Source organism: Aythya fuligula, chromosome 6, assembly GCF_009819795.1.
Source record: "Aythya fuligula isolate bAytFul2 chromosome 6, bAytFul2.pri, whole genome shotgun sequence".
Lineage (NCBI taxonomy): Eukaryota > Metazoa > Chordata > Aves > Anseriformes > Anatidae > Aythya > Aythya fuligula.
The window spans coordinates 4405682-4430364 of record NC_045564.1 but is presented as its reverse complement, the minus strand read 5'-3'; the positions used below and the strand labels follow the sequence as shown (position 1 = coordinate 4430364).

General features: G+C 36.7%; 1 protein-coding gene across 1 annotated transcript in view; it reads left to right on the top strand.

Moving 5' to 3' along the window:
* Positions 1 to 24683, top strand: part of COL3A1 (collagen type III alpha 1 chain) — a 49916-nt gene that overhangs the window by 14898 nt on the left and 10335 nt on the right. Inside the window, exons 2-34 of the mRNA XM_032190534.1 lie at positions 1539 to 1747; positions 3856 to 3888; positions 4462 to 4578; positions 6817 to 6888; positions 9724 to 9789; positions 10326 to 10379; positions 10598 to 10651; positions 11352 to 11405; positions 11564 to 11617; positions 13179 to 13232; positions 13756 to 13800; positions 14019 to 14072; positions 14756 to 14800; positions 15395 to 15448; positions 15746 to 15844; positions 15968 to 16012; positions 16137 to 16235; positions 16977 to 17030; positions 17162 to 17269; positions 18484 to 18537; positions 18655 to 18753; positions 19848 to 19901; positions 20206 to 20304; positions 20449 to 20502; positions 20621 to 20674; positions 21226 to 21279; positions 21630 to 21683; positions 21869 to 21913; positions 22001 to 22099; positions 22221 to 22328; positions 22860 to 22913; positions 23857 to 23910; positions 24011 to 24064. Of these exons, the coding sequence (XP_032046425.1) occupies positions 1539 to 1747; positions 3856 to 3888; positions 4462 to 4578; positions 6817 to 6888; positions 9724 to 9789; positions 10326 to 10379; positions 10598 to 10651; positions 11352 to 11405; positions 11564 to 11617; positions 13179 to 13232; positions 13756 to 13800; positions 14019 to 14072; positions 14756 to 14800; positions 15395 to 15448; positions 15746 to 15844; positions 15968 to 16012; positions 16137 to 16235; positions 16977 to 17030; positions 17162 to 17269; positions 18484 to 18537; positions 18655 to 18753; positions 19848 to 19901; positions 20206 to 20304; positions 20449 to 20502; positions 20621 to 20674; positions 21226 to 21279; positions 21630 to 21683; positions 21869 to 21913; positions 22001 to 22099; positions 22221 to 22328; positions 22860 to 22913; positions 23857 to 23910; positions 24011 to 24064 (2306 nt within the window). The remainder of the gene's footprint in view (positions 1 to 1538; positions 1748 to 3855; positions 3889 to 4461; positions 4579 to 6816; positions 6889 to 9723; positions 9790 to 10325; positions 10380 to 10597; positions 10652 to 11351; positions 11406 to 11563; positions 11618 to 13178; positions 13233 to 13755; positions 13801 to 14018; positions 14073 to 14755; positions 14801 to 15394; positions 15449 to 15745; positions 15845 to 15967; positions 16013 to 16136; positions 16236 to 16976; positions 17031 to 17161; positions 17270 to 18483; positions 18538 to 18654; positions 18754 to 19847; positions 19902 to 20205; positions 20305 to 20448; positions 20503 to 20620; positions 20675 to 21225; positions 21280 to 21629; positions 21684 to 21868; positions 21914 to 22000; positions 22100 to 22220; positions 22329 to 22859; positions 22914 to 23856; positions 23911 to 24010; positions 24065 to 24683) is intronic.

The window sequence follows — 24683 nt, the reverse complement described above, 5'->3', positions numbered from 1 at the left end:
TCAGGTCAATAGTGACAAGGAGATGCAGGGTCTGAAAAACTCATTTCAGTTGAGTGCAGGGCAGAAAAGTAAGTAGACTGTTCAGTTCTAAGACAAGAGGTTGAAGGGAAGATGGAAAGTAAAGTTATGTATTATGAGAAAGATAGACCTGAGCAGAGAAAATGGGGGGGGGGGAAGAAAGAAAAGAAGCATGAGAAGAGAAAGAACATGACCAAAAAAGACAGAAAGAAAAAGAAAGAATATAAACAGAAAATTAGGCCAATGTGCCAATGTGGTAGTGGAAAAGAGAATTAACAGAGGTGAAAGATACTACATGGGAGAAAAGAAAATAGGGCTGCATAACCAACAGTAATAAGCCGCAGTATAGATTTGGACTCAGTCTTGTACTACATAATTAGGACCATTACAACAATTTGATGGTATTCAGAGTTTTCAGTCCAGAGCCAGCAGTAATTTTAATGTCAGAACTCTAAATTACATGTTTTGGTATATTTTTGTTTTTCTTTTTGAAGAATGATGTGTAGTAGGCAACTTTTCCTTAAGGATTAACTTTTCTCTTAAGGGCTGTGTAGGTACACAGCTATTTCTCTATCACTGTGTGTTTGCAAACAAATTTTGAATTATTCATGGGGAAAAAAAATCTTATGTCATTAATGAAGGCATTCACTTATATTTGCAGTCTGAGACTAATATTTCTACAAAATTTACAAGGAACTTTGTTGATTATCTAACTTTGTTGTGTTATTTGTATATTACTTTATTAAATGGCTGAATTCTGGATCTGGTTTCTTAAAGAATACACAAACCTAAAGTTTAATGTTCAAATCTGTTTTCCATTACTCTCCTCAAATTCATTATCTACAACAAATTTGATCAGTGGAATAGCTGCTGGAAGGAATTCACATAGCTATGGATATTACAGATGAACAACTTTCTGAAAATAGAGACTTACAGCATTTGAGCAGTCCAGATGACAAATTTATGGCAAACCATTTGGGCAATTAATGCAAACATTCTTTTAGATCTATTGCATATGTCAGCTTTCAAAAACCATTTTGAAAACACTTGATGCTCTCTATTAATGCAAGATGCTAGCAGCAAGAACTCATGCTGGACAAACCACTTATTCTGCATCCATGTGCAAGTGCACATGTTGGCACTTGGGTGCCAATGGTACACTCATTTGAGAGATTTGGCCCACTTGCTTTTTATCTGCATCAGAGGATTCGATTGCTAATTACACTCAGTCTGACACTGAAATTACTCTAGACAGAAGATTATCGCAGATTTAATTGGGCTTTGGATCAACTCCAGGAGGTTTCTATTGATGTCTATTCATAGATTCAGAGCAGACTCTGCAGTTAATGTAACATCCTCCCAGTGTCTGAAGAGAAGCATTTAGCCTTTTACTGTACACAGATAAACTATATTACAGTAGAAAACAAAACAGATTATCTGAAAGCTTTCATGTTAGTCCTCTTTGATTTGTAAAATACATCTGTAATAATACTGAATTTTTTTTTCTTTCTTTCCCATAGTCCTAGGAGGATGTACCCATCTTGGGCAGGTTTATGCTGACAGGGATGTTTGGAAACCAGAGCCGTGCCAAATCTGTGTGTGTGACTCCGGATCTGTTCTCTGTGATGACATCATCTGTGACGACCAGGAGTTAGACTGCCCCAATCCAGAGATCCCCTTTGGAGAGTGCTGTCCAGTTTGTCCACAAACAACACCACAGCCTACAAAAGTAAGTCCTCAATATAGTTACTTAGGTGTCACCTTCTTCTTGAGCTAGGCCAATCTCAACTGATTTTCTCTTAGATGATTTTAAATACTTTTCTTTTAAATACAAAGCATGTCACTTTTTGACTCCAGGCAAATACTTAGAATGGGTACATTTTGCCAAAGCAAATAAAAAATACTGAACTTTCACTGAGTTTTATCTTTATTTTGGTAAAATTAAGAATATATCACTATGTCTGTATTCCAGCAGTGGATTGGTACCAGATCTGATAAAATACTTGTTAGCCCTTTGGACCATGCATCTGAAAGCATGAAGTCCTTCAACCCACTTTTCCATAGCCGACAGGCAAAGAGAAATAGAAACAAAGAGGTTAGAGGGCAATGGTTAGCTATTCATTTTTTCATTTTATGGCAAAACACAAGAATAATGCAAACAGCTTATTTGTCAACATCATGCTCATGGTAAATCCATGAAACTATTGCTAGCACAATTTTCACAGCATGCTGTGAGCTTGCATTTCTTATCATCTCAATTCTGTATCTTTGTATAGTAAATTTATTATTGCAGAGTTATTGTGTGACTTACTGCACTGTAAAGGAAAGTAAGTAGCATTAGCTAAAGCAGTTGCATCAACTTAACCTCATGAAAAAAAAATATTGTTAGTGCATGCCAAATCTACCTAAACTGCCTCAGTCCTTGAGCTAGCTATACTGAAATCTGCATTGTAGAAATACTCGAAGGTCATCTGAACATTTCATCCTTGTTCAAGATCCCTGAAATCTTAAAAAAAAAAAAAAAAAAAGTTGAAGTATATTGATTTCCACAGGCACGTTGACAGTTCTTAACCAGGCATTTAAATGGGACAGACTCCTGAGATTTTCATTGCTTCAAAGGTTGGGTTGTATTAAAAGAATTCTAATGAATGATCTGTCAGTAACTCAATATCCCAACTTCCATTATGAATAAGAAATACAGATCCCTATAGAGTGATCTTTGTGTTTGTGTATGGAAGAGAGGGGAGACTGTGTGTAAGAGAAAAATAAAAGGCTGAAAAGAGATGTGTAGACAGAAGAGGAAGGCAGAAGATGTACGATTACAGCTTTATAAATAATGTTTCTGTTTAAACGTGAAAAGTTGCATACAAATGTGTATCCTAGTGTTGGTTCCATTATTCTAGTGCACTTATACAGCTTTCAGAATTGCCTGAGCTGCTTCACTGAACAGTTTGTAGCTGCACAAATGAGTGGTCTATACAAGCATGATGGAGATTCAAGCACAGCTTCCTCTCTCCTTGAGTCTTGGAGCTGCTTTCTGTTCAGTTCCTGGAGTAAGGGGTTGTCATTTCAGGACTGAAATCCCCAGGCAGGTTCAAACCCTGTTTAATCAGTTCTGTGGTACCTTGTAACATAGGCCATGTGGACTATTTCCTTCAGTCTTCAATTTGCGAGAGTTTGGTCAGCCCAGTGGAAACTGTCCTGCTGACCTTGAGTAATGGACAGGAAACCACCACCTTGAAAAATCCAAGGTCGTTTCAGCTGAATATCCTTTGCTATCAGTAGCAGCTGAATTCAATTAAAAAAAAAAAAAAAAAAAAAAAAAAGTTCTAAAATGCCAATTGAGAATCTAGATTGTAACCTATAGATGAGTTGCTGATCGAAAAAATAAATTAATTGGGGGATTTTTCTTTCTGAAAGAAAATTAAAGTTAACTATATTATCACATGTATTAATGTGCTTTTTAGTAGGCAAGGATGCAAATAATTCGTCCTTTACAGACTTTCACAGTGGACGTCTGTCCCTATCATACTAAGTGGCAAAGCTCTACTGACTTCATTAGCACCAGATTTTTGCCTCCGGTAGATGCACACACTTTATGGATGCACCATGAATGTGCAGATGAAAGACTGACTGGAAAAAAAAAAAAAAAAAAAAAAACAAAAAAAAAAAAAAAAAAATGAATAAGAACAATTTTAATTTATTTGATAAAACTATATAAAACTATATTTCAGTATTTAAATGTATTTTCCTCTTGTTTATTTTTTTCATATATATTCAGTTTTCAGTTTGACTTTATTTTCTTTCTTAATTTAATTGTTTTTTCCTTTTTTCTAGCCTCCAGTCCCTCAAGGCCCCAAGGGAGAACCTGTAAGTGCAGCTTTTTTTTCTTTTTTTCCCAAGAAAACTAAAAAAATCAAGAGCCAGTTCTTACAGTGCGATATATACCATTCAAGCTGCTGAGATACCCAGCTTTCCTAGATGTCAGCACTGTCTGCAGCAAGTCTGTGCAGTATTGTTATTTTGAAGTAATCTCTTTTAGCTTCAATGGAACTCTTAATGATTTCAACTGGGGAAAAATAGACAGTGAGGAGAGTTTAGTCCAAACTGCATTACATGTTATTTTTGTCATTGTTTCTTCCCAGTAGAAGGAAAATCTACGGTCTCCACTTGCAGTATTACTTTCATATTCAGGAATTGACCTGTTTAATATTTCTGGTGTGCTTGATCAAATATTGGATGCAGTAAGGCTCCAGCAGCTAATAAAGGTTTCCTCATTTAAATTTGCCTACTGTCTGCATCTTTCCTGAATGATCAGGTGTGTCCCTAATTATGGTTAATAGAGAAAGCTTCCCACCACCACAACCCCACAGACTTGGCGACAAACAGAAATGTTCGAGGCAAGCTTTGATGTCTGTATCTGCCGTGTTTGTATCTTTGCAGGGCCCTCCTGGTCCTCCAGGCAGAAGTGGTACCCCTGGAACCCCAGGACAGCCAGGGAGCCCCGGAGCTCCTGGTCCCCCCGGCATCTGCCAGTCATGTCCCAGCATCAATGGAGGTGTAAGTCATCATTGTGTTCAGCTTCTACTCGTTGCCCATGAGCAGTACTGTCCTGTGGACACCCACAAGCCTTGCTGTGAAGCAGCAGGCTGGGCTCTTGCGTTGGTGATAACTCCCAGAGATGACTAAAAAGTGGATGGGGAGGGAGAGAAGCTTGACTGTGTCTCAGCCTTTTCCAGTCCTCAACAAACCATCAGGAAGGTAAATTGACACAGTTGTGGCAAGCAATCTGCAATTGGAAAGCACCCACACTGAGGAGAAATTTTAGGCATAATACAGTCAATAGCAGCACTTTATTGACTTTAGAGAGCCATTATTTCACCAAGAAAGCTTGGGGTGAACTGGAAATAGGAGACATCCTGTTTCATGTGAATCACAGGATTGCCCTGATTGTTTTTGTTTTAAATAATACATAGGAGGGAGGGTTTCAAAGGCAGTAAAGTATTTATCCCTTGTACCTTCACACATATGTTGTTTTCAAAGGCATTTGTCTCTCATTTGTGCCTTTGAAAAACACAGCTGAGTAATAGGTCAAGGTTTTGTTTCTCTGTAGTTTATTTGTTTTTCCATGAAATTTGGCTGAAGCACAGTTAAATCACAGTCTTATCTTATTTTTAAAACTTTTGGGCCAGATCTGATGAAAGACTTATATGACTCAGAAATAATCAGACCAGAAAGAACTGTGCTGGAGGAAGTGTATCCCCTCAAGCTTAATGACAAAGGATCTCTCTCACTTTCCTTTATTTTGCATGTTTAATAAAGAACATCCCCAGGCAACTAGACTGAAACTTGTGTCCCCTGCTTGCAGAGAAGTCTCATTTTGGTTGCTATTTGTTGTGTTCCCTCTTTATTTTTGGCCCACCAAATCTTGAATTCTCTCCTGAAGAGCTGGGCAGACACAGAAGGAAATCTTCTGAGGTCTTATTGGGGTGGTGGTCAAAACCCCTGAGTCCCCTGTGCAACACCAGCATCACCAAGGTTAGCAGGCTAGTAAAGAGGAGACTTTAATATTGCAATTCCATCTTTAGATGCCTAAAATTCTGTCCAAGCCCCACTTTTGACACCTTCCAGACGTACAGAACATGATTTTTAGGCACACGTGGCATTGGTAGCTATGCTTAGCACTGTAGTATAATTGAGGAAAATATTTTCTTCATCTTATTTTTTTCTGCATGGGGCAGTGTTCTTTTTTGCTCTCCAAGTGGTTCATGCTGTGTCATGGAAAATTTTAACTGCAGGTACTGTGCAGCTTGATTTTTAAGGTTGTTGATTCACAGTTAGCACTTAGAAAAGTGGTCCCGTTGTCTCCCAAGCAATCGAGCAAGCCCAACCTTACAAGATGGAATGGCTTTAATGCAAAACTGTTAAAATATTATGATAAAACAGTTACTTTTGAACACAGGCCACTGTTCATCTGTTCATAGTTTCCACATACTCTTCCCACTCACAGGTGAGCCAAAACACTGAGGAAAGACGTCTTCATTTTATTTAGTTCTGAAAGCAATCGTCAGGGAAGGACTGAGCTGCTGGGAGATGTGCTGTAGGTCAGCTAACCAGCCTCAGTGGACATCACAATAATATACCAAGATAACTACCACTTTTGGCTTGGCAGATGCAGATACAAGAAAGGCTGAACTAGTCTCCAACTCCAATGCTGTTGAATCCTGGCCTGATGGCTGATATCAATAGCACAGGATCCTTCTTGGGCCTGGCCAGTGGAAGAGCTGGATCCAAGGTGGTTTGGGTTATCAGACAGAACTCTGCATGTATCTGCACTTCAACCACCTATGTGCACTAATGCCATATTGTTCAACTAAGTTCCCTATTATCTGCATAATAAAGTCAACTTCAAATAGAAGAATTACATAGAATCTCCTTGAAAAACTGATTGTAAAATTCAATGGTTGGGGCTTTTTTTAAGCAGTATTTTATGTAAGTGTGCATGTCAGAGAAGCTATCTGCTGTCACAAAGCCCCACGGGACATGTTTTCTCTAAATGCTTTTGACTGAACTTCCATTGGTTTCCAGACAAATTGTCAGAAGTGTTTAAACCAGGAACACAAAAGTTACTGGCTGGGCTTCTCTTATGGATGATAGTACTCAATGTATGCAAATGAGTTCTTTTTATTAATTTGCCATATAAATGTAAGAAAATACTTATTTGACTTGTAGCAAACATTTTTTCTCTTTTTTTTTTTTTTTTTTTTTTTTCTCTCTTTTTCTCTATTTCTTTTACAGAGTTTTTCTCCACAGTATGACTCCTATGATGTGAAGGCTGGCTCAGTTGGCATAGGTTACCCCCAGCCCATTGTAAGATGATAAAGCCTTTTATCTGTCCTCTTTTTTTTTTTTTTTTTTTTTTTAAAGAACGAACTTTTTACTTGTAGATTATGCCTTGGATGTCTATGTATCCTGATTATAATTTAACAAATTATGTTTTAATTTAATTATTGCCTGCAAGTGGAATGTGGTGTAAGACAGCAGTTTGCTTGGCAGCGTCATTCTAGAAAGTTACTATAGATTATCTGTGGGTGCTTTGTTTTGGGGGTGTTTTTTTCTGTTGGTTTTTGTTGTTGTTGTTGTTGTTGTTTTTGTTTTTCTCTCTTTTTCTTCCTTTTCATCTTTCTAATCTCTCTCTGATTCATTTTCTCATCCTGCCCAAGAGTTTACTTCTTTCTCCCTTCCATACCCTCCTCATTTATCTGTTTTGGTATCTACTACTGATAGCTTCCCCCAACCTCCACCACATTTTTACCCCTTCTACTGTCCCAAATCTTTATTCTTTCAACAGCATCCTGTCCTTACTCAGTGTGATTTTCCATACTTGTTCACATTTCCACAACTCAAATTTGCCTGATAACAAGTGAGAAAACCCCTGCTATAAGCTCCTTTTCATCCCAGGCATCAAAGCTTTCCACTTTTTCTTTTTTTATTATGATTTTTTTACCCACAGCTATTCAGACTGTGTACTAAGGATGCTGTATCTCCCTGCTATGCCTGGCCTAAGTTTTTCACAATTTTTCTAGTGAGCTAAAGCTTGGATGGCCTGAAAGAGTTATGCATGAGCTATGTTTACTATATAAATTAAATGGTAAAGGTGTACCTCATGACTTTTCTTTTAGGCACTAGGATTTATAGATATTCACCACCGTTGACATGGATCGTTCTGCAGCAGTGATATCATACTGATATCTTTAAGTGTCTTTCTTGATTCAGGCAATCTGCTATGTGATGGATGTGATGAATTGCTATTATTTGAAATGGGCTGCTGCTTTGTTTAAACGTAATTGTGATTGCTAATCTTGTGCTGCATAGCAAGGTTTGGGTGCCATATATTGCAATATATCCAGGCATTCCCAAGCAAACGTATTGTTTTTCAGGGTTCCATCAGATCATCTTGTGAAATAAATCTTACTTAATCGTGGCAGCTGTTTGTTCTGAACTGTAGTTTGTTATTTTCTCACCTTTATATTCATCTGTTCGTTTCTACCTCATTCATTCACTAATGTGGTCATTCATCCATTTGTCTTATTCAGTCCTTTATTTTTGTATTTGTTTGTTCATTTATTTGTTTTCAGCTCCTTACAGTTTTTGCCCACAGCTTGTTGCATCATCTACATTTTGCTACTTGGTGTCTTAATATGGGGTGTGCTGAACCATGCTTGTTACCAGGGTTATCTCTCAGTTAACAAGCATGGTTACTCCTCTCTCTTTTGGCATTTTTCCCTGAGGTGTTTACTGCTTGTACTTTGATCACAATTAAATTAACAAATCAAGTCAATTACTTAACTAAATTAAATAATAATTTAATTGAGCATCCTAGAGTGTTTTCAACCAGAATTTTCTATATACTGTCACCTGTTTGTTTTATACTGCATCATGCAATACATGACTGCAAAGTAAGTAGCAGAGCAGTAACTGGATGTGACTAAATTCTCTAGAGCTATGCAGCATTTAATGTTAACATTGCATAGATTCTTCCCATTAATTTTAATAAATATCCAAACTGAAATAAAATGGATGTATAATAAAATGAAAAATGTCATTGTGTGCCTCAGTCACACATCTCCATTCCTGTCTTTCCAGTGGCTTCCTACTGCATGTAGGCTGATTTTGTATTTTACATCTCCGTTTCTGTGTACTTTCTCATATAACCTTCACATGTTGGCTTTGACCCTTTCCCCCAGTGCACATACCCTAACTAAAAGCCGCTCATTTATCCACAGTCTGGAGACACTGGCAGTGAGCAAATGCCATTCCTAACAATGAGTTTATCCCTCCAGTGTGCACCCTGAAAAAGAATGACATCTCGTTTGTTTGTAGCCGTATGTCTGATGGATGGATTGCAATTGATGAGTTGATGATTCCAATCCATGCTGAATCCAGACTGGGTCTGTGCAAAATGGGTTGTAACTGAACAGAGAGGGGCTGCCTGTTGTATTCATGTACTGAAGGCAACCCTGTTTAATATATAGCTGTAATATTAATCTTGTATTACAAAAATAAGTTTTGTGTGTCATCTGTAATGCCTGACCTATTCTGACACCATATAACAATATCCCATGAAACAAACACTGTGCCATATTAAGGTACAGCTTGTATTTGCTGCACTGCAGCACACTGTTTCTCACATAATACCTATACTTCATCTTTTTGGCTGTATGAAATTCACAAAGAGTTAAATTTAGCAAAAGCATTTTTAAAGAACCACATACAGCTGCAATAAATCACTGTGCTAATTTTTAAAAATGTTTGCATCTCAAATGCATTTGTGGCTGTTGCTACTAAAAGTAGAAATATTAACACTTTCTCCCAAATTGAGAATTTCCTTAGTTTTTCATTTTACTTCATTTTTACCAATTAAATAATGAACAGTGCTGCTGATTTGTTACTCCATGGGTATATTGAGGTGTTATCCTCTGAGTCCTTTGGTTAGTCCAGGTATAATTTATGCCTTATGGATTTGCACTGTTAATGTTCAGAAAAGGGCTCATTGGCAAAAATGCTTGCTTTTCTGACAAGCAACAAAAATATGGCCTTAATTCAGTAAGTCACTGTTGCATCTGTTGGTGAATATTGCAGCTGCATTAAGCTTTGTAAATATATTACACTGATATAATGACTATTTTTGAATCTACAATATAGAGTGGCTTTCCAGGACCCCCTGGCCCCAGCGGCCCCCCTGGCCCACCTGGTCATGCAGGTCCCCCTGTAAGTAGAATTAATCTTTTCATAAACATCCAACTCTTCTATCTTAGCTTCTCCTTTTCTCTTTAATCAGTATTAGGTACATTTCCAGCCATTAAATCTAGATACTAAGCTGAATAATTTTATGGATAGATGTAATTTCTTATTAACGGGGCCCTACCATCTCTGCAGCATCAAGGCTCAATGGCTAAGGGCTATTCTCTGTGTTTATGCCTGGGGCTTACTGTGATTCTGTGGGGTGTCATCTAAAGTTGACTATTGCCCTTAAAATATACCACTGGCTATGAATCTCTGCTAATATTCCCAAATGTTTGTTCAGACAAAAATTTCACATGAGAAAAAGGAAACTGGAAATCCGAGTGCACACTCAGTAAACACACAAAGGATTTGGGGTTTTCAATGTATATCCCCTTATAGAGGAGTACATTTAGTTCTGTTTTCATATTCTGCTTGGTAACAAGATCATTACGAAATACAGTAGCACCGTGGCACAGTGCATGGAGTTATTCACATCTTAACTGCTTTTTGCTGCATTGTAGGGTTCTAATGGATACCAAGGTCCCCCCGGAGAACCAGGACAACCTGGCCCTTCTGTACGTATGTTATATATCATTATATATGTCAAAGGCATGCTCCTACTAGCATGAATCTCTGTGTCATCACTGGAGTGGATTGAAATCTGGCGGTTCATCCTGCCTGTTTACTATTGTCTATGTCAATAGTACAAATATTTTATGGCACTTAATGCATTTTTAATTTGAAAGAGACTTAATATCTATTATTATATTTAATATTCATTATTTTTCTTCAGGGACCTCCAGGCCCTGCAGGCATGATAGGCCCAGCTGGTCCACCAGGAAAAGATGTAAGTTCACTATTATTTAAATTATTTATAGATTTAAAAATAAGAAAAACAAATTTCATTAAATGTTAAGTTAGCAGAGCACATTGATACCATTGCATTTAAGAATTTCTAATGTCTCCCAATTTCTCAGATAAACAACATGACTCTAAGAAACTGGATTTGGCTTACGTCAGGTATAAGTGTCTATTGCAAAAAAGTTTCAATTTTAGCAGGATATTCCACTAACACAATTAGGAAAAAATAAATAAACAAATCAGACAGTAATGGTGGTTGCCTGCTCCCTTTAAGTCTTGCTTTGAGAGTTGAGGTTCTTAAAACCGTCTTTTGACTCACAGCTGGAAATCCTGGATATGTATAGTACAGGGAGAGACAATCAGCTGATGTTTTTGTCCATTTTGACTGTTTTACCATGAAAAATATTTTTTTTCTGTGTTGATACCATTTCTAAAATGTTGGCTTGAAATATATTAGTTGCTAATCAAAATCTTGATTGAAAAAAAAAAAAGTGAGTTGATAACTTCTGGCAATGGTTTTCAGAAGGCAGTCATAGTGTGTACCTTCACCCTTGTGTAATTTTCCTTGCTGTCTTCAGTGGAAGTTTCACCTCCTTATTCCAACTCATCTTGATCTGTCAAGGCCATATCTATGCCAGTAACTGAAGCAATAGCAAAGAAGTCAGCAATTTACTTTCTTTCCACAGGGAGAACCAGGAAGACCAGGCAGAAATGGAGACCGTGGAATCCCTGGATTACCGGTATGAAAAAGCCCCCAATAACAGTGATAATCTAATGATAGGTTTTGTTTTCCCATTTTGTATTAGTTAAGTGAACATGATACTTAATGAGCATTGGTTTGTGCCCTTCATACAGTAGGTATGTAAATTTACTCATCTTTCTGTGTTTGTGTGTTTAGGGTCACAAGGGACACCCTGGAATGCCTGGAATGCCTGGAATGAAAGGTTCACGAGTAAGTATTTATTGACTGTACTGGGTGCAATGGAGTCTGTTGCTCTACATGAGCCATGGTATTGCACTGTGTTCCTTCAGTCTTCAATTTCCAGCTAACGAGATTGAATCATAGTAACACAGACTGTTGAATTTTATCTAGTTACCTCAATTGTACTGCTCCATACTGCATGTTGGGTTAAGCATGTGTTCCAGAAAAGCATCCACTCTTAACTAATGCAAATAGAGACATGGGGGAATAAGAATTTTCTTTCAAAGAGTGTTCTACTAGCTAATAGCACTCATTATTTAAATGTGCTCCTTTATGTATAACATCAAGTAATGATGACTGAATGTGTTACAAAGCTCAACAACGTGCTTCCTTCTACATCAAGTAACGTGAAAACAGGAGTGCTACTTAAGTTATAAAATCCTAGGATCAAATACCATGTCTCCATCTCTACAGCACCTAGCCCAAGACCCCAATCTAAGTGAAATTATTTCAGTATGAAAAACATAAGTATATGATATGATAATTCTAAGTGATAATTAACCATTTAATAAAAGTATTATTAAATATTATTCAAATATTTGATAAAGAAGAATAGTGACAGATGTACAATTTATGCTACTCTGTTAAAGTCAACAGTAAGAAACCAATGTGTCAGCAAGCTAACCCATTGTGATATCATTTATTAAATTATATTTAATTATTTATTAAATTATAAATTGTAGAAAGTGTAAGACAGTAAACATTCTAAAGCTAACTATTATAAAAACAATTGCAGTAGCAGAATAATTAAACATTATACTGTATAAACTTTACTGACAAGGTGAAAGCTTGATTTAGATTAATAGCTATTTTATAAACAGCTGTCTGTTGTTTATACAGTCTGTTTCCATCCACATCACCGTTTCTTAATTTTATGACATCATAGCTTTAAGTATAAAGGAAAATAATATAAATGTAAGTAAAAGTTAACTGAAGTCAAAGAAGATAAATTAAAAGCTCTGTTTCCACTTCTACTGTTTATACTTTGGAAATTAGGATTAATCAATCGTAACTATAAAGTTATTCAAGATTTTAGAAATAATTGTTTGTAATCCCTGCTCTAAGTACTCAGCTTGCACCTGTTATGGTAATGATGTAATGAATATTTGCATTCAGCATTTATACCATGCATCTTTATAACAGGACTAACAGGATTCAGTCAACAGTATTTAAACATCTCTTTTATCATAAATTTTAGGTCTGTGTGAAGGCTAGAAAACTAGCTGAAAAGAGATAGAGTGAGTTCTCAGCAGTGTAGATTGGAGCCCACAATTTAATCCATGTACACAGAGATTTTTGTCACTATTTTTTTCCCTGTAATTCTTTCTTAAACAATCTCAAATTTCCTACTGCCGTTCTGTAAGAATGCGTAACATACCTTCCTATGGTTCAAATAATTTTCAATCTTTTTCTAATTTAAAATATTCACAAAAAACAGTGTACTTGAAGCTCAATAATTGGCCAAGGGGAATCAGATTTTCTAGACTACAAGAGAAATAGTATTCACAGATATGGTTTTCCTTTCCCACAGGGTTTTGATGGAAAAGATGGTGCCAAAGGTGATAGTGGTGCTCCAGGTCCAAAGGTAAAAAAAAAAAATAAAAAAAAAAATGTAGTGTAATCTTTTTAACAGGTGTAAAAATACCCTCCGTTATTTGTTATGTAGCTATGCATTGCATATTATGCTATTCAGAAAAGCCATTAAGCATTGAAGAAACTGACTGAAGATCTCTATGAAAGGAACCATTCCAAAGGAGTTAGACTCTCTGGTCTATGTCATGCCCTGATCCTATAGCTGTAACAAAGATGAGATTCTAAAAGGACAGGACATGCCCAGATCATTTGACTTTATTGCATAACAGTAAAGGACTGTGTCTTCCTAATTATTTTTTCTGTTTAAATATTTTCTTTTGGCATTTTTTTTTGGTGGCTCAGGCCTCACAGATGTCTGTTCAAGCTGCAGACACACAGAGCCACACAGAAAGGGGCAAAGGTGTGGGCTGTCTCTTCCTCTTAAATAAATAAAAAAATGTTCTCACCAGAGTTCATTCTGTAATTGTTTGTGTGTTGTTTTGTTTTGTTTTGTTTTGTTTTAATTTACATAACAGGGTGAAACTGGTCTTCCTGGAGCAAACGGATCACCAGGCCAACCGGTAAATATGTGTACCCTGTAGCATCTAAATGGAAGGGCCACTGGCACTTTCCCCTTAATAGATTTATTCATCTTTTCATTTTTATTATTATTATTATTATTAACCTTAGTTACCCTACCACATACATTGACCAATAGTAAGGTCTGCAAATAAAAGCAGTACCAAGCCATATGTGTTTAGGAAATCATGTCACAAACTAGTTTTCTTATGTTTTCTAGGGACCAAGAGGACCAGCTGGTGAAAGAGGAAGACCTGGAAATCCTGGTGGCCCTGTAAGTAATTAATTGCAGCTGTTGTTCTTATCAGCAATCAGCATATATCTTGTTTCAATATGTTGATAATTCCTTGCTTGTTTTAAGATTTATCTTAAAACATCTGTAATGCAAAGGATTAGAAAACTGCATAGCATCTGTAAAATCATATATGAAAACATATCCGTCCCCAGCTAATCAGCAATATTTGTACAAACACTAGATAACTTGAGCAGCAGACCTGGTCTAACATGTCTGTAAGACAGGGAATTTATGATTTAAATCATACAGTTCTGTATCATATTCAGTTAGGCTTTTGGAATGATCTTTTTGTCTTTTATGTGAGTTAGAAGTAACTGTTATTTTGATCTTACTTATTTTTACTTTTATTTTTATTTACCTGTAAAAACTGGCCACAAGCGATTCTGGTAACTGTTATTTCCTTAAGAATTCTCAGAAGAATATATTTTCATGTCTTGCTGTCTCATCATTACAGTGCAAGTCACATAAAGTGATGGATATTCCTTCAAAAACATTTAGTTAATTATCATTCTAGAATTTTACACTTGAGGAATCCTTGGGGTTTGGTAAACTAAGTAGGACTGTAGAAACACGGAGAGATGCTTTGCGAGTCATGAGTGTAAAGGCATGTAGGTTCTGTGTCCAAGTAGTGCTCTTATCAGACCCCTCTGTTTTTTCCATAGGGTGCCCATGGCAAAGATGGAGCTCCAGGAGCAGCAGGCCCACCTGTAAGAAGACCTAGAGTTGTTTGAATTTGAATATTTGTGTTGATCAAAATGCTTGAGCCACACAGTGAAAATAGGAGATTTTTAACACTTTAAATCAGAATAGAATTGCTGTTCTCTATGCAGATAAAATTTTGAATGCTCTTATCCAAGACATTATTTTGCTGAAGTGTGCAAAAGGTTATTTATCTTTTCCATCTGCATGATGAAACCTGAGCATGCTCATTTGTATGTGTAGCACCTTTATTGGCTTATTTTTTTCCTACACCTGCTTTTTATAATTAAAACAAATTTTGAACAATTTTATAACTTTATTTCTTTAATGATAGCTTTTATGTTTTTTTGTTGTTTTTTTTTTTTTAATTGACAACAAAGAAATTTAGCTGAATATGAAAGTCAGGATAACACATAGGTGTGATATTTTAGGACTAGCCAAACTTTATCTTCTATAGCATAATTTATATTTGTTATTTTGCCATGTGTTTTCTTATTCAGAGAAAAATGTCATAATCAGGCTTTTCTTTTTTTAACTTAAGATTAATTCTATTCATATGGCTTTCACCTCTTGTATTAATACAATTTCTTTTACTTTTTAAGGGTCCCCCAGGTCCCCCTGGAACTGCAGGATTTCCAGGCTCTCCAGGTTTTAAGGTATTCAGCTACAGATACGTGCTAATACAGGATTTAGTGTTTTATGTTGCATTCTGGGAGGGTTTCAAGTGAACTTTCAGCATCTAGAGGAGCTATGCACCATACATTTGATGGATTGCACTGAGACCATGTGTCTCAGCACTGGGTTGCTGAACTGATTTGGCTCTTGCACTCGGGTGATAGTAGTGGTAATATTTTTCTCAAATCATGCAAAGGAGAGGAAGAGGCCATGACATTAATACTGATTTCCGTGGAGATATGACTAAAATGCATTCATTTTTCCCTTTTTTTCCTTAGGGTGAAGCTGGTCCTCCTGGTCCTGCTGGTGCTAGTGGTAGTCCTGGAGAGAGAGGAGAACCTGGTCCTCAGGGTCATGCTGGGCCACCTGGGCCTCAGGTATGTAAATACCACCTGAGAACAGGGAAGTGGAGTGCCAGCTGCTCTTCACAAAGCCTTACAACTCCTTTGGTTTAAGGATGATAGGTTAGCAGCAACAATTTAGACATTTCTTTTTTCCAGGGTCCTCCTGGAAGAGCTGGAAGTCCTGGCAACAAGGGTGAAATGGTGAGTACTTTTCACATCAGTGTCTTTTACTACACTGAGTTCATGAGGGTCACTGATGACCTGGGCAGAATCCAACCGTGCTGAGCTCTGTTCATCCTGGTCATCTCCTTTTGGCTCTCCACAGGGACCTTCTGGTATTCCTGGTGCTCCTGGTCTGCCAGGAGGCCGTGGTCTTCCTGGCCCACCTGGTGCAAGTGGAAATCCTGGAGCAAAAGGCACTCCGGTGAGTTACTAATATTCATTACACTGTTTGTACAAAAAAACAGCATGGTGGAAGTACTTCTGATATGTTAAAATAACTAAATAAATAAATTGAATTAGTCCTATTAATTTGAGATGGTCTCATAAATTATTTTATGATAACTATAGATAACTATTTTTTATAAATATATTTTTTATCTTTCACACATTACCTTCTATATTGGTATGTATGAATTAAACGTATCAATAATACTTATTATCTTTCCTAAATTATGTATCAAATCAGAAACACATAGCAAAACAGTATCTTGACTAAAACTGTTGCATAAAACAAAATCTGCCGTGTTAAAATCCCAGTTTCACCTGCTAAAATTCCCATTGTCCTGAATCTGCAGTCCACTACACCTAGTGAGTTGTATCTACTCTTACCCTGTCATTCACCCCGATATGCTCTCTCCTGGCAGCTATACACCACACATAGTTCTTTCTCAACAGACATAAAATTCTTCTCAGTGGTGCTTAAGATTACATCACTTCTTTACCGAATTTTGAAAGAGCACCATACATTCAACATCTAGATCCAATTGGTTTCTACTAATTCTGTTGCAATAAATTACTAAAATAATAAAAAAAAAAAAAAAAAAAAAAATAGTCAATATATTGAAATATGTCTATTTCTTAGTATTTTAGTACTACCTGATAGCTCTGGAATAATAATACCCTATTGAAATCCATAACCTTAATGAGATTTTCTTCTGTTTAGGGAGAACCTGGTAAGAATGGTGCAAAAGGAGATCCAGGCCCAAAAGGCGAGCGTGTAAGTGATTTTAAAATGCATTCAGAGACTTCTTCCCAGGAAGTCTGAACCCTGAATTATTCCACACACAAAACTAGGGGGGGTTCTTTTCAAATCCTAAGGTCACTGGTGGCTTTTGTTATTGTTGCCAGGGTGAAAATGGCACCCCAGGTGCTCCTGGACCTCCTGGTGAGGAAGGCAAAAGAGGTGCAAATGGTGAACCTGGCCAGAATGGTGTCCCTGGAACACCTGGAGAAAGGGTAAGCCACTGTAGACGACCATGCATACTAGGTATATTTTGAGTTAGTACAAAGGTGAAAAAAGCTGGTATTCAAAATTATTTGAGACAAAATTTGACTCCATATAAATTCTCACCAACGTCAACATGTGGAACAGGGTTTCAAAACTTGGGAGAATTCTTATCTAGTTCCTAATCTCAGCTGCAGAGTTTGTCTCTATCTCAGTCTGGAATACTTTAAATTCTTTTTTTGATATTGAGGAACTAAAGTGGAAGTCATATCTAAAGCTTCATGCTGAAAAACAACTGTAAGTACCACATAGGAATTGGAAACATTTTTTAATTTTTATGCTACTTTCAAAATGTCTTCTCAGTTTAAAAAATAAAAAACAAACAACTATTTGTGATAGCCATCACAAAGCATTAGCTTTGAAAAGTGAAATCAGTGCAAATTCTACATTCAGGATGTGTCATTATATCATCATCTTTATTATCAATATGTCTTTAGCGTCGATAATGTCAATAATATGGTCAGGGTATCTTATATCTTATAATGTCATTATTACCAGCAGTTTTTCAGCTACTACATTCAGTAACTTTCCAAAGAGCATTCTCACAAAGGAGTTCTTGAATTGATTAATTGAATAACAAAATAGCAACAACATCACAAATTTTGTATTTCTTTTCCCATCAAAATCAAAGGAAATTGTATTCATTTATTTATAACACCTAATTTAAGAATCACTTGCAGTGCTTGCTAAAGCTATGAGGAAGCTATGATCTATGTGATGCACAGTGAACAAATAATTTTACATATATAAATTAGGCTGCAATTTATATTTTATAATTAAAATTCTTTGTAAGCAATACAAATAGTAGTAAATATAATTATTACAAAAATACAGTAGAGCACTTTTCAGTATTGAATTAGAAGAAAATATTTCTTCAAGACTGACTGTGTTGTTTAATTTTTTATATGTATTTAAAAAAATGCTCATGAGTAAAGGGACTAATGTACGGCCTGCTGAAAGAAAATGAAGGACTACCTATTATATCAATAGGGTTATGTCCTTGAGAAGATTCTTCTTCAGACTTTCTTAGCACAGTGAAATGTCATTTCCATGTATTTCTTTCATTAATTTTCTGAATGTCTAAAGGTAAATGGTTTAGAAAAAATATTTCCCATTACCCAAGTTATTTTGTCTAAAATCCATACTTGTTTCTTTTATTTCACAGGGCTCCCCTGGTTTCCGTGGTTTACCCGGTAGCAATGGACTTCCAGGCGAAAAGGTATGAGTCTTCCTCTAAAACCATCCCACACTTCTGTTGAATTCATGTTAATTTGAATAGACAATTTCAGTTTCAATATGATTCCAATTTCCTTCATGATATATATTTTTTCTTTAGGGTCCTGCAGGTGAACGTGGCAGTCCAGGTCCCCCTGGCCCAAGTGGACCTGCAGGAGATCGTGGACAAGATGGAGGCCCTGGTCTTCCAGGAATGAGAGTAAGACAAGATATCTACAGAAAATAAGATAAATTCTATTAAAGATGCCTCATCTGAGCTGATAAAATAGAGAAGTCCAATTAGAGAACAAATTCTAGTGATGTCATTACTTCCTTTGAATCTGGAACATATGTTCATAGTGCTATAGATAACCATGCAGCAATGTGGAGCTTTCAGAAACATCTGTCAGATGTGAATGTATGAAATTTATATGAAGCTGAACATGCTCCACAGCTCTCATGCATTCTTATGGCTTTAATGTGAGTTAGCATTAGATGAATTTCTGTATCGTCTTTTTTTTTACGTTTTAATGAATATTGAAGTGTATTATAAAATGTGTTGTTATAACATTTAATAGATAGTTGGTTTATTGCATTTGATATTGTTTTACTTATTTAAATAGAGCTAAATTTGAAATTTAAATATATGTTTAAATTATGCACTAATATGCATGTTTTAATATACTTAAATATTTAATGCTTTATATATCGTTTATTTGCAAGTAATGCAAATTAATATAAATCTAATTGGTCAGATTTTCATAGGTTATAAATCAAGAAGACTTTCAGGGATAATTTATTGTATAACGCACACAAAACATAATAACATTCTGTGAACTGTACTAAGAATTAGAAACCAATGGCAATAAATGCACTGAAATTTGAGCTTGAATGAAGGCTTCTGGGAGTTAAAATTTTATTGGAAATGAATATGTCTTAAAATATAACATAAGTAATCTCTTTTTAAAATATAAAACAAAATAAGTAAAAATATATTATAAGTTGTGTTGCTTTTAAGTATAGGGCACAGTGAAACTTGTTTCATTCTTTGATTTTTTACCCTCTGAAATGAGTTTTTTCTCAAATAATGAAATAATATATTTTTGCTGTATGTTGTTTGATGGCTTGATCATGAAAATCTATGAGAAAGGGATTAAATCCTAGCAAAATTATTTGTTAAGATTTCTTCAATTTTCCCCTTAATTAGAGGATTTTAATAAAGAAGTTAAAAGCAAGAAAATATTTTAAAAACTTATTTATTTATTGCTACACATTTTAAGCTGAAGAATAACATTTTTTTTCCTTCAATTGCAGGGTTTGCCTGGAATTCCAGGAAGTGCTGGAAGCGATGGGAAGCCCGGCCCTCCAGTATGTACTATTGTTTGTTTGATTGACTAATTACAAACTATTGTTTGTATTGATTGTCTATTGTTTGTTTTAATTACCAGAGCGCTTTAGGTGCTGTTTCATTGTAATAGCTTTGTGCGGATCTTATACTCCATATTTCAAATATATTGAATTATATAGAAGCTTGGTTGAAATTCAAAATGCGTGAAGTCTTGAGTTTAAATGTCTCTTGCTTGATCTCACCTTGACTATTTAATGACTCATAGATAAGCATTTATTTCACCTAAGAGATGCCATGTCTTAATTTTTTTTCTGCTTATCCCAGGGTAACCAGGGTGAACCTGGCCGTTCTGGTCCACCTGGCCCACCAGGCCCACGTGGTCAACCAGGTGTAATGGGTTTCCCCGGCCCTAAAGGAAATGAGGTTAGTGGTATTTCTCCACACTTGTGCTTGAGCAATCAACTGCTTCATGATTGCTTCTTAGTGGAGGAATTTGGTGCTACTGCTTTGAATTATTGTATTTTGACCAGAACAGCTATTTTAAATGTGATCTTACTCTTTTGTAAGGGTCTACCTGGTAAGAATGGAGAAAGAGGCCCTGCCGGACCACCTGGAACTCCTGTAAGTTTTATTCATGATTTTTTAACAATGTAACAAAAATATTATAAAATCACCAAAATATTAGTAATTAATATAAAAATACCAACTCATAACCATAGCAAATTTTGCCTTTGTTTAGGGTCCTGCTGGAAAGAATGGTGATGTTGGCCTCCCTGGTCCTCCTGGACCTCCTGTAAGTGTTAGACTCCCATAAGAGTCAATTATCAGCTATTGCCAAGGTGGTCTGCAACCTACAGAAAGAGACTGTAAATTTGGGGGGTGGGGGGAGGGATATTTTTATGATATAAAGAAAGTTCCTTTTAAGAAGACAAATACCAGATCTCTTCTTCCCTATTATTTCCATACATTAAAACCATGTTGGGAAAACCCTGAGTCAGGTCCTGGTGTGAGTTGAAATGAAAAGTCAATTCACAGCTGTTAGGGATATACCATCTTCTCTAATTGAGACATATTAGTGCTCCCTTCAAAGTTTATCAGAGCTAGCAATTTTGGACTAGTGTCAAGTGACACAAATATTAAGTGAGATAAATATTTCTAAATTACATCTGGTGGTTGGGGTGAAAAGAGAAAATACCAGAACACTAAGATACATTAGCCTTTAGAATTGTGAAGTATCTTCTCCGATTCAAGATAAGGAGACATAGATTAGAGGTGGTGTGGAGGTGTTTCTTTGCTGAAATATTCTGAGACAGTTTCATTTTTTCCTCTTCTCTTTGATTCTAGGGTCCTTCTGGGGAGAGAGGAGAACCAGGGCCATCAGGTTCTCCTGGCCTCCAGGTACTGTGTGTTTGTAGTTAATTTCTTTCTGATTCTTTTTAACAGACTAACAAAACAAAAGAGAAAGAAAAAAGACATCTAACCACTTTCATTAGCATACATGTAATCATACTTTGAAGTAAAACAAATCAATCAGTTGATAAAATGTATTGCTCGCTATTTTGTAATTGCAAACCAGATGGCTGACTCTGTGGATATTAAACTGCTGACTATCAAAGTAACTCCTCCTTTGTAGAGGATGTGAATGAGTAGGGTCCACATCTTTGTGTCAAAACATTTTGCTAAATAGAAGAATGCTTATTTTATCTATGTAACCTAGACTTACCTTATGATGCTGTTCCTTCTTATAGGGATTGCCTGGTGGACCAGGACCAGCTGGAGAAAATGGAAAGCCTGGAGAACCAGTAAGTATTATTTCCTTTCAAAGCTCTTCCCAGATCTACCAAATTTCCAAATTCAGACAGCCATGAACATTCTGCGGAGCAGAGAACTCTGTTTTCAGGGATAATAAGAGGGAGAAACAGGGTGCCAACCACAACGCAGATTTATTAGGTGCATGGATAACTTGTGTTTATTTTCTCATAAACAGGGGCCAAAAGGTGATATTGGAGGACCCGGATTCCCAGGCCCTAAGGTAAATCATATAGCATCATTTCTACAGTTACATTAATAAATTGATAATTATGAACCTGACAACAAATAACATGTTTCTTTGTCACAGGGTGAAAATGGTATCCCAGGTGAACGTGGTGCACAGGGTCCTCCAGGACCTCCTGGAGCGAGAGGTGGGCCAGGTCCAGCTGGCTCAGAAGGTGCCAAGGTACCCACAGACTTGCCTGCCCTTCTGTTGCCGTGTACACCATTCAGTCATGCCTCATAACCCCCCTCCCCCTTTATTATTTTTGTCCCCACTATTTCTAATTAATTTTGTCAATCTTTAGGGTCCTGCTGGCCCCCCTGGAGCCCCTGGAGGCACAGGGCTGCCTGGCTTACAGGGAATGCCCGGCGAGAGAGGACCTTCTGGAAGTCCTGGACCAAAAGGGGATAAGGTAACGCACCCATCTCACGTACCCTTCCAATGTCAGTCTCCCATAAGGCATGGAGTTTTTTCATGTGTTCACTTTTGGCCTGATTTCAGAGGTACTGATTGTGCAGTATTGTTGATTTAGCAGCATTATATGGACCATATGCATTTATAAAATACAGCATTTTACAGCTGGTATAATATGCTAGCTATTTTGTTCTGCTTCATCTCGTGAGGGAAGGATAAAACAGAACAGGTCCAATGAAGCTAATAAACAACTAGAATAGTTTATGCCAAGTTGTCTGCCTATAGTATGGGCTCCATTTTGAATCAGTCTGGAGTTTTTGCATCCAAGTATTCTGTATCTGATGCTGAATACTGTGCAGAATGTCATCTTGTTTCAGATTTGTATGACCACAATAAGGAAATATGGTTATTTGGATACCCTCAGTAGGAGATGCTCTCCTCAGTAATGTGTGGTGTGTTTGTTTGTTTTGTTGGTTTTTTGTCTCTTGCTTGCTTTTTGCTTATCCTTTTTACATCTTCTGTTTGGTAGGGTGAACCTGGTGGCAAAGGTGCTGATGGCCTTCCTGGTGCAAGAGGAGAGAGGGTGAGTGGTCTTTCAACTTCTAACAGTTTATGAATTAGCTTCATATAGTCTACACTTAGAAGGCGAGTACACTTACAGTGAATAAATACTATCTAGGAGAGTTAAAATAGTAACCCCATTGTATTTCATTCTGGCTGTGTAAATCTGGTGATCATCTTCGTGATCATGGCTGCCCAAGTAGATAGAACAGTTTTTGCAAGTATAAGATTATAGTTAATTGGAACAATGCTTTGGAGGGAAAGTCCCAATGCAGAGGTAGGTAAAATGTTATTAGCTTCCTTAAGCTAGCCAACTGAGAAGACTGTTGGTTATAATGAAGCACAAAAAGACACTGTGATAGCAAGGGCTCTCATACAGACTACAGTTTACTATGTATGATATATTTATACATCTATATAGCATATGCACTTGAAGTGTATACATAAATCCAACAAGTACATGTAAGCAATATATACATCAATATAACAGGGGACAGCAAAAATATTAACGCAGCTTGTACAAGTGGGAGGAAGTAGAGAAATAGATTGCAAACCATATGGTACACATCGAATTCTCAAGGAAAAAAAAATGAGGTCATTGGTCAAGAGATGTTGAATTTATACCAGAGAAATATGGACCAATTATCTATAAAAGAAGTTAAAGCAATAGGTGACTTTTATTGTCTATTGAGAGACTCACTGACTTCAAGTGGCTTTGGATTAGATTTATATGGGGGGAAAAATAATGAGAAATGAATTGGAGATATCTCACATCACAAAATAGTATGATGTCAGTATATCACTCCAAAATGTAGTGTGCAACAACATGCTGCCATTGTAGAGCTGCTTTCATTTAGATAACATTTGTGTTTCAGTGCAAACATGTTGATAATGATATTGATCAAAATAGATGAGATAACAGCGTCATATTTTGATACAAAATATATTATTTTCTAATTGTTTAGGGTAATGTCGGTCCCATCGGTCCTCCTGGTCCTGCCGGCCCACCTGGAGATAAGGTAAAGCATCCTCCATAAAGATGCGTGATGCCATGAACAGTAGCATCACTGTCTCCTGGGAAGAGGAGGAAATCCTGGTAATCATTCTTGTTCCTTACAGGGAGAGACTGGTCCAGCAGGTGCCCCAGGTCCCATGGGTTCCCGTGGTGGTCCTGTAAGTGACAGTCGTTTTCTTCCAGCATACCTTTACTCATCTAGCCTGGTAGAAACATCCACGTTGTAAACTGTCCCTATCAAGAACATATTCAGTTGAGTCAGTAATAAACTAAGTACACTCAGCTCTCATTGACTCTTGGGATTTACACATGCTAAGGGCTTCAGAAAGTCAAAGCTTCTAAAGCTTTATAGGAATTGGAAGGCTACAATGACAGATCAGAGCAAGAGTTTGAACCAGTAGTTGCTACATAAAGCAGAGGGATTTCCTTGAATTGTTTCCATCTTGTCTTATGGTTAAGTAAAATATATATTCCTGTATCTTACCTTAATAAAACCACTTGTGGCTCTCAGTTGCATCTAAGAAACAACATGGACTGTGGTCAGGGTTTATACAAGATCAGTTTGTCACACTTTAGATAGTTATCATATAATTACTGAACAGTTGTTTTTTAGAGCTCAGGAGCAAATGCTGGCTTTGGTTGTTTGCCTTTTTTGCTTGCCATTTGTCTGGTCATGTGTCCATCAGCTTCCCTACCCTAACCCTCCCCCAATCCTCCCCCCGTTAAGGCAAAGAAACTTCAGCTCTATTCATGAGTGTTCTCTAACTTCTGATATGA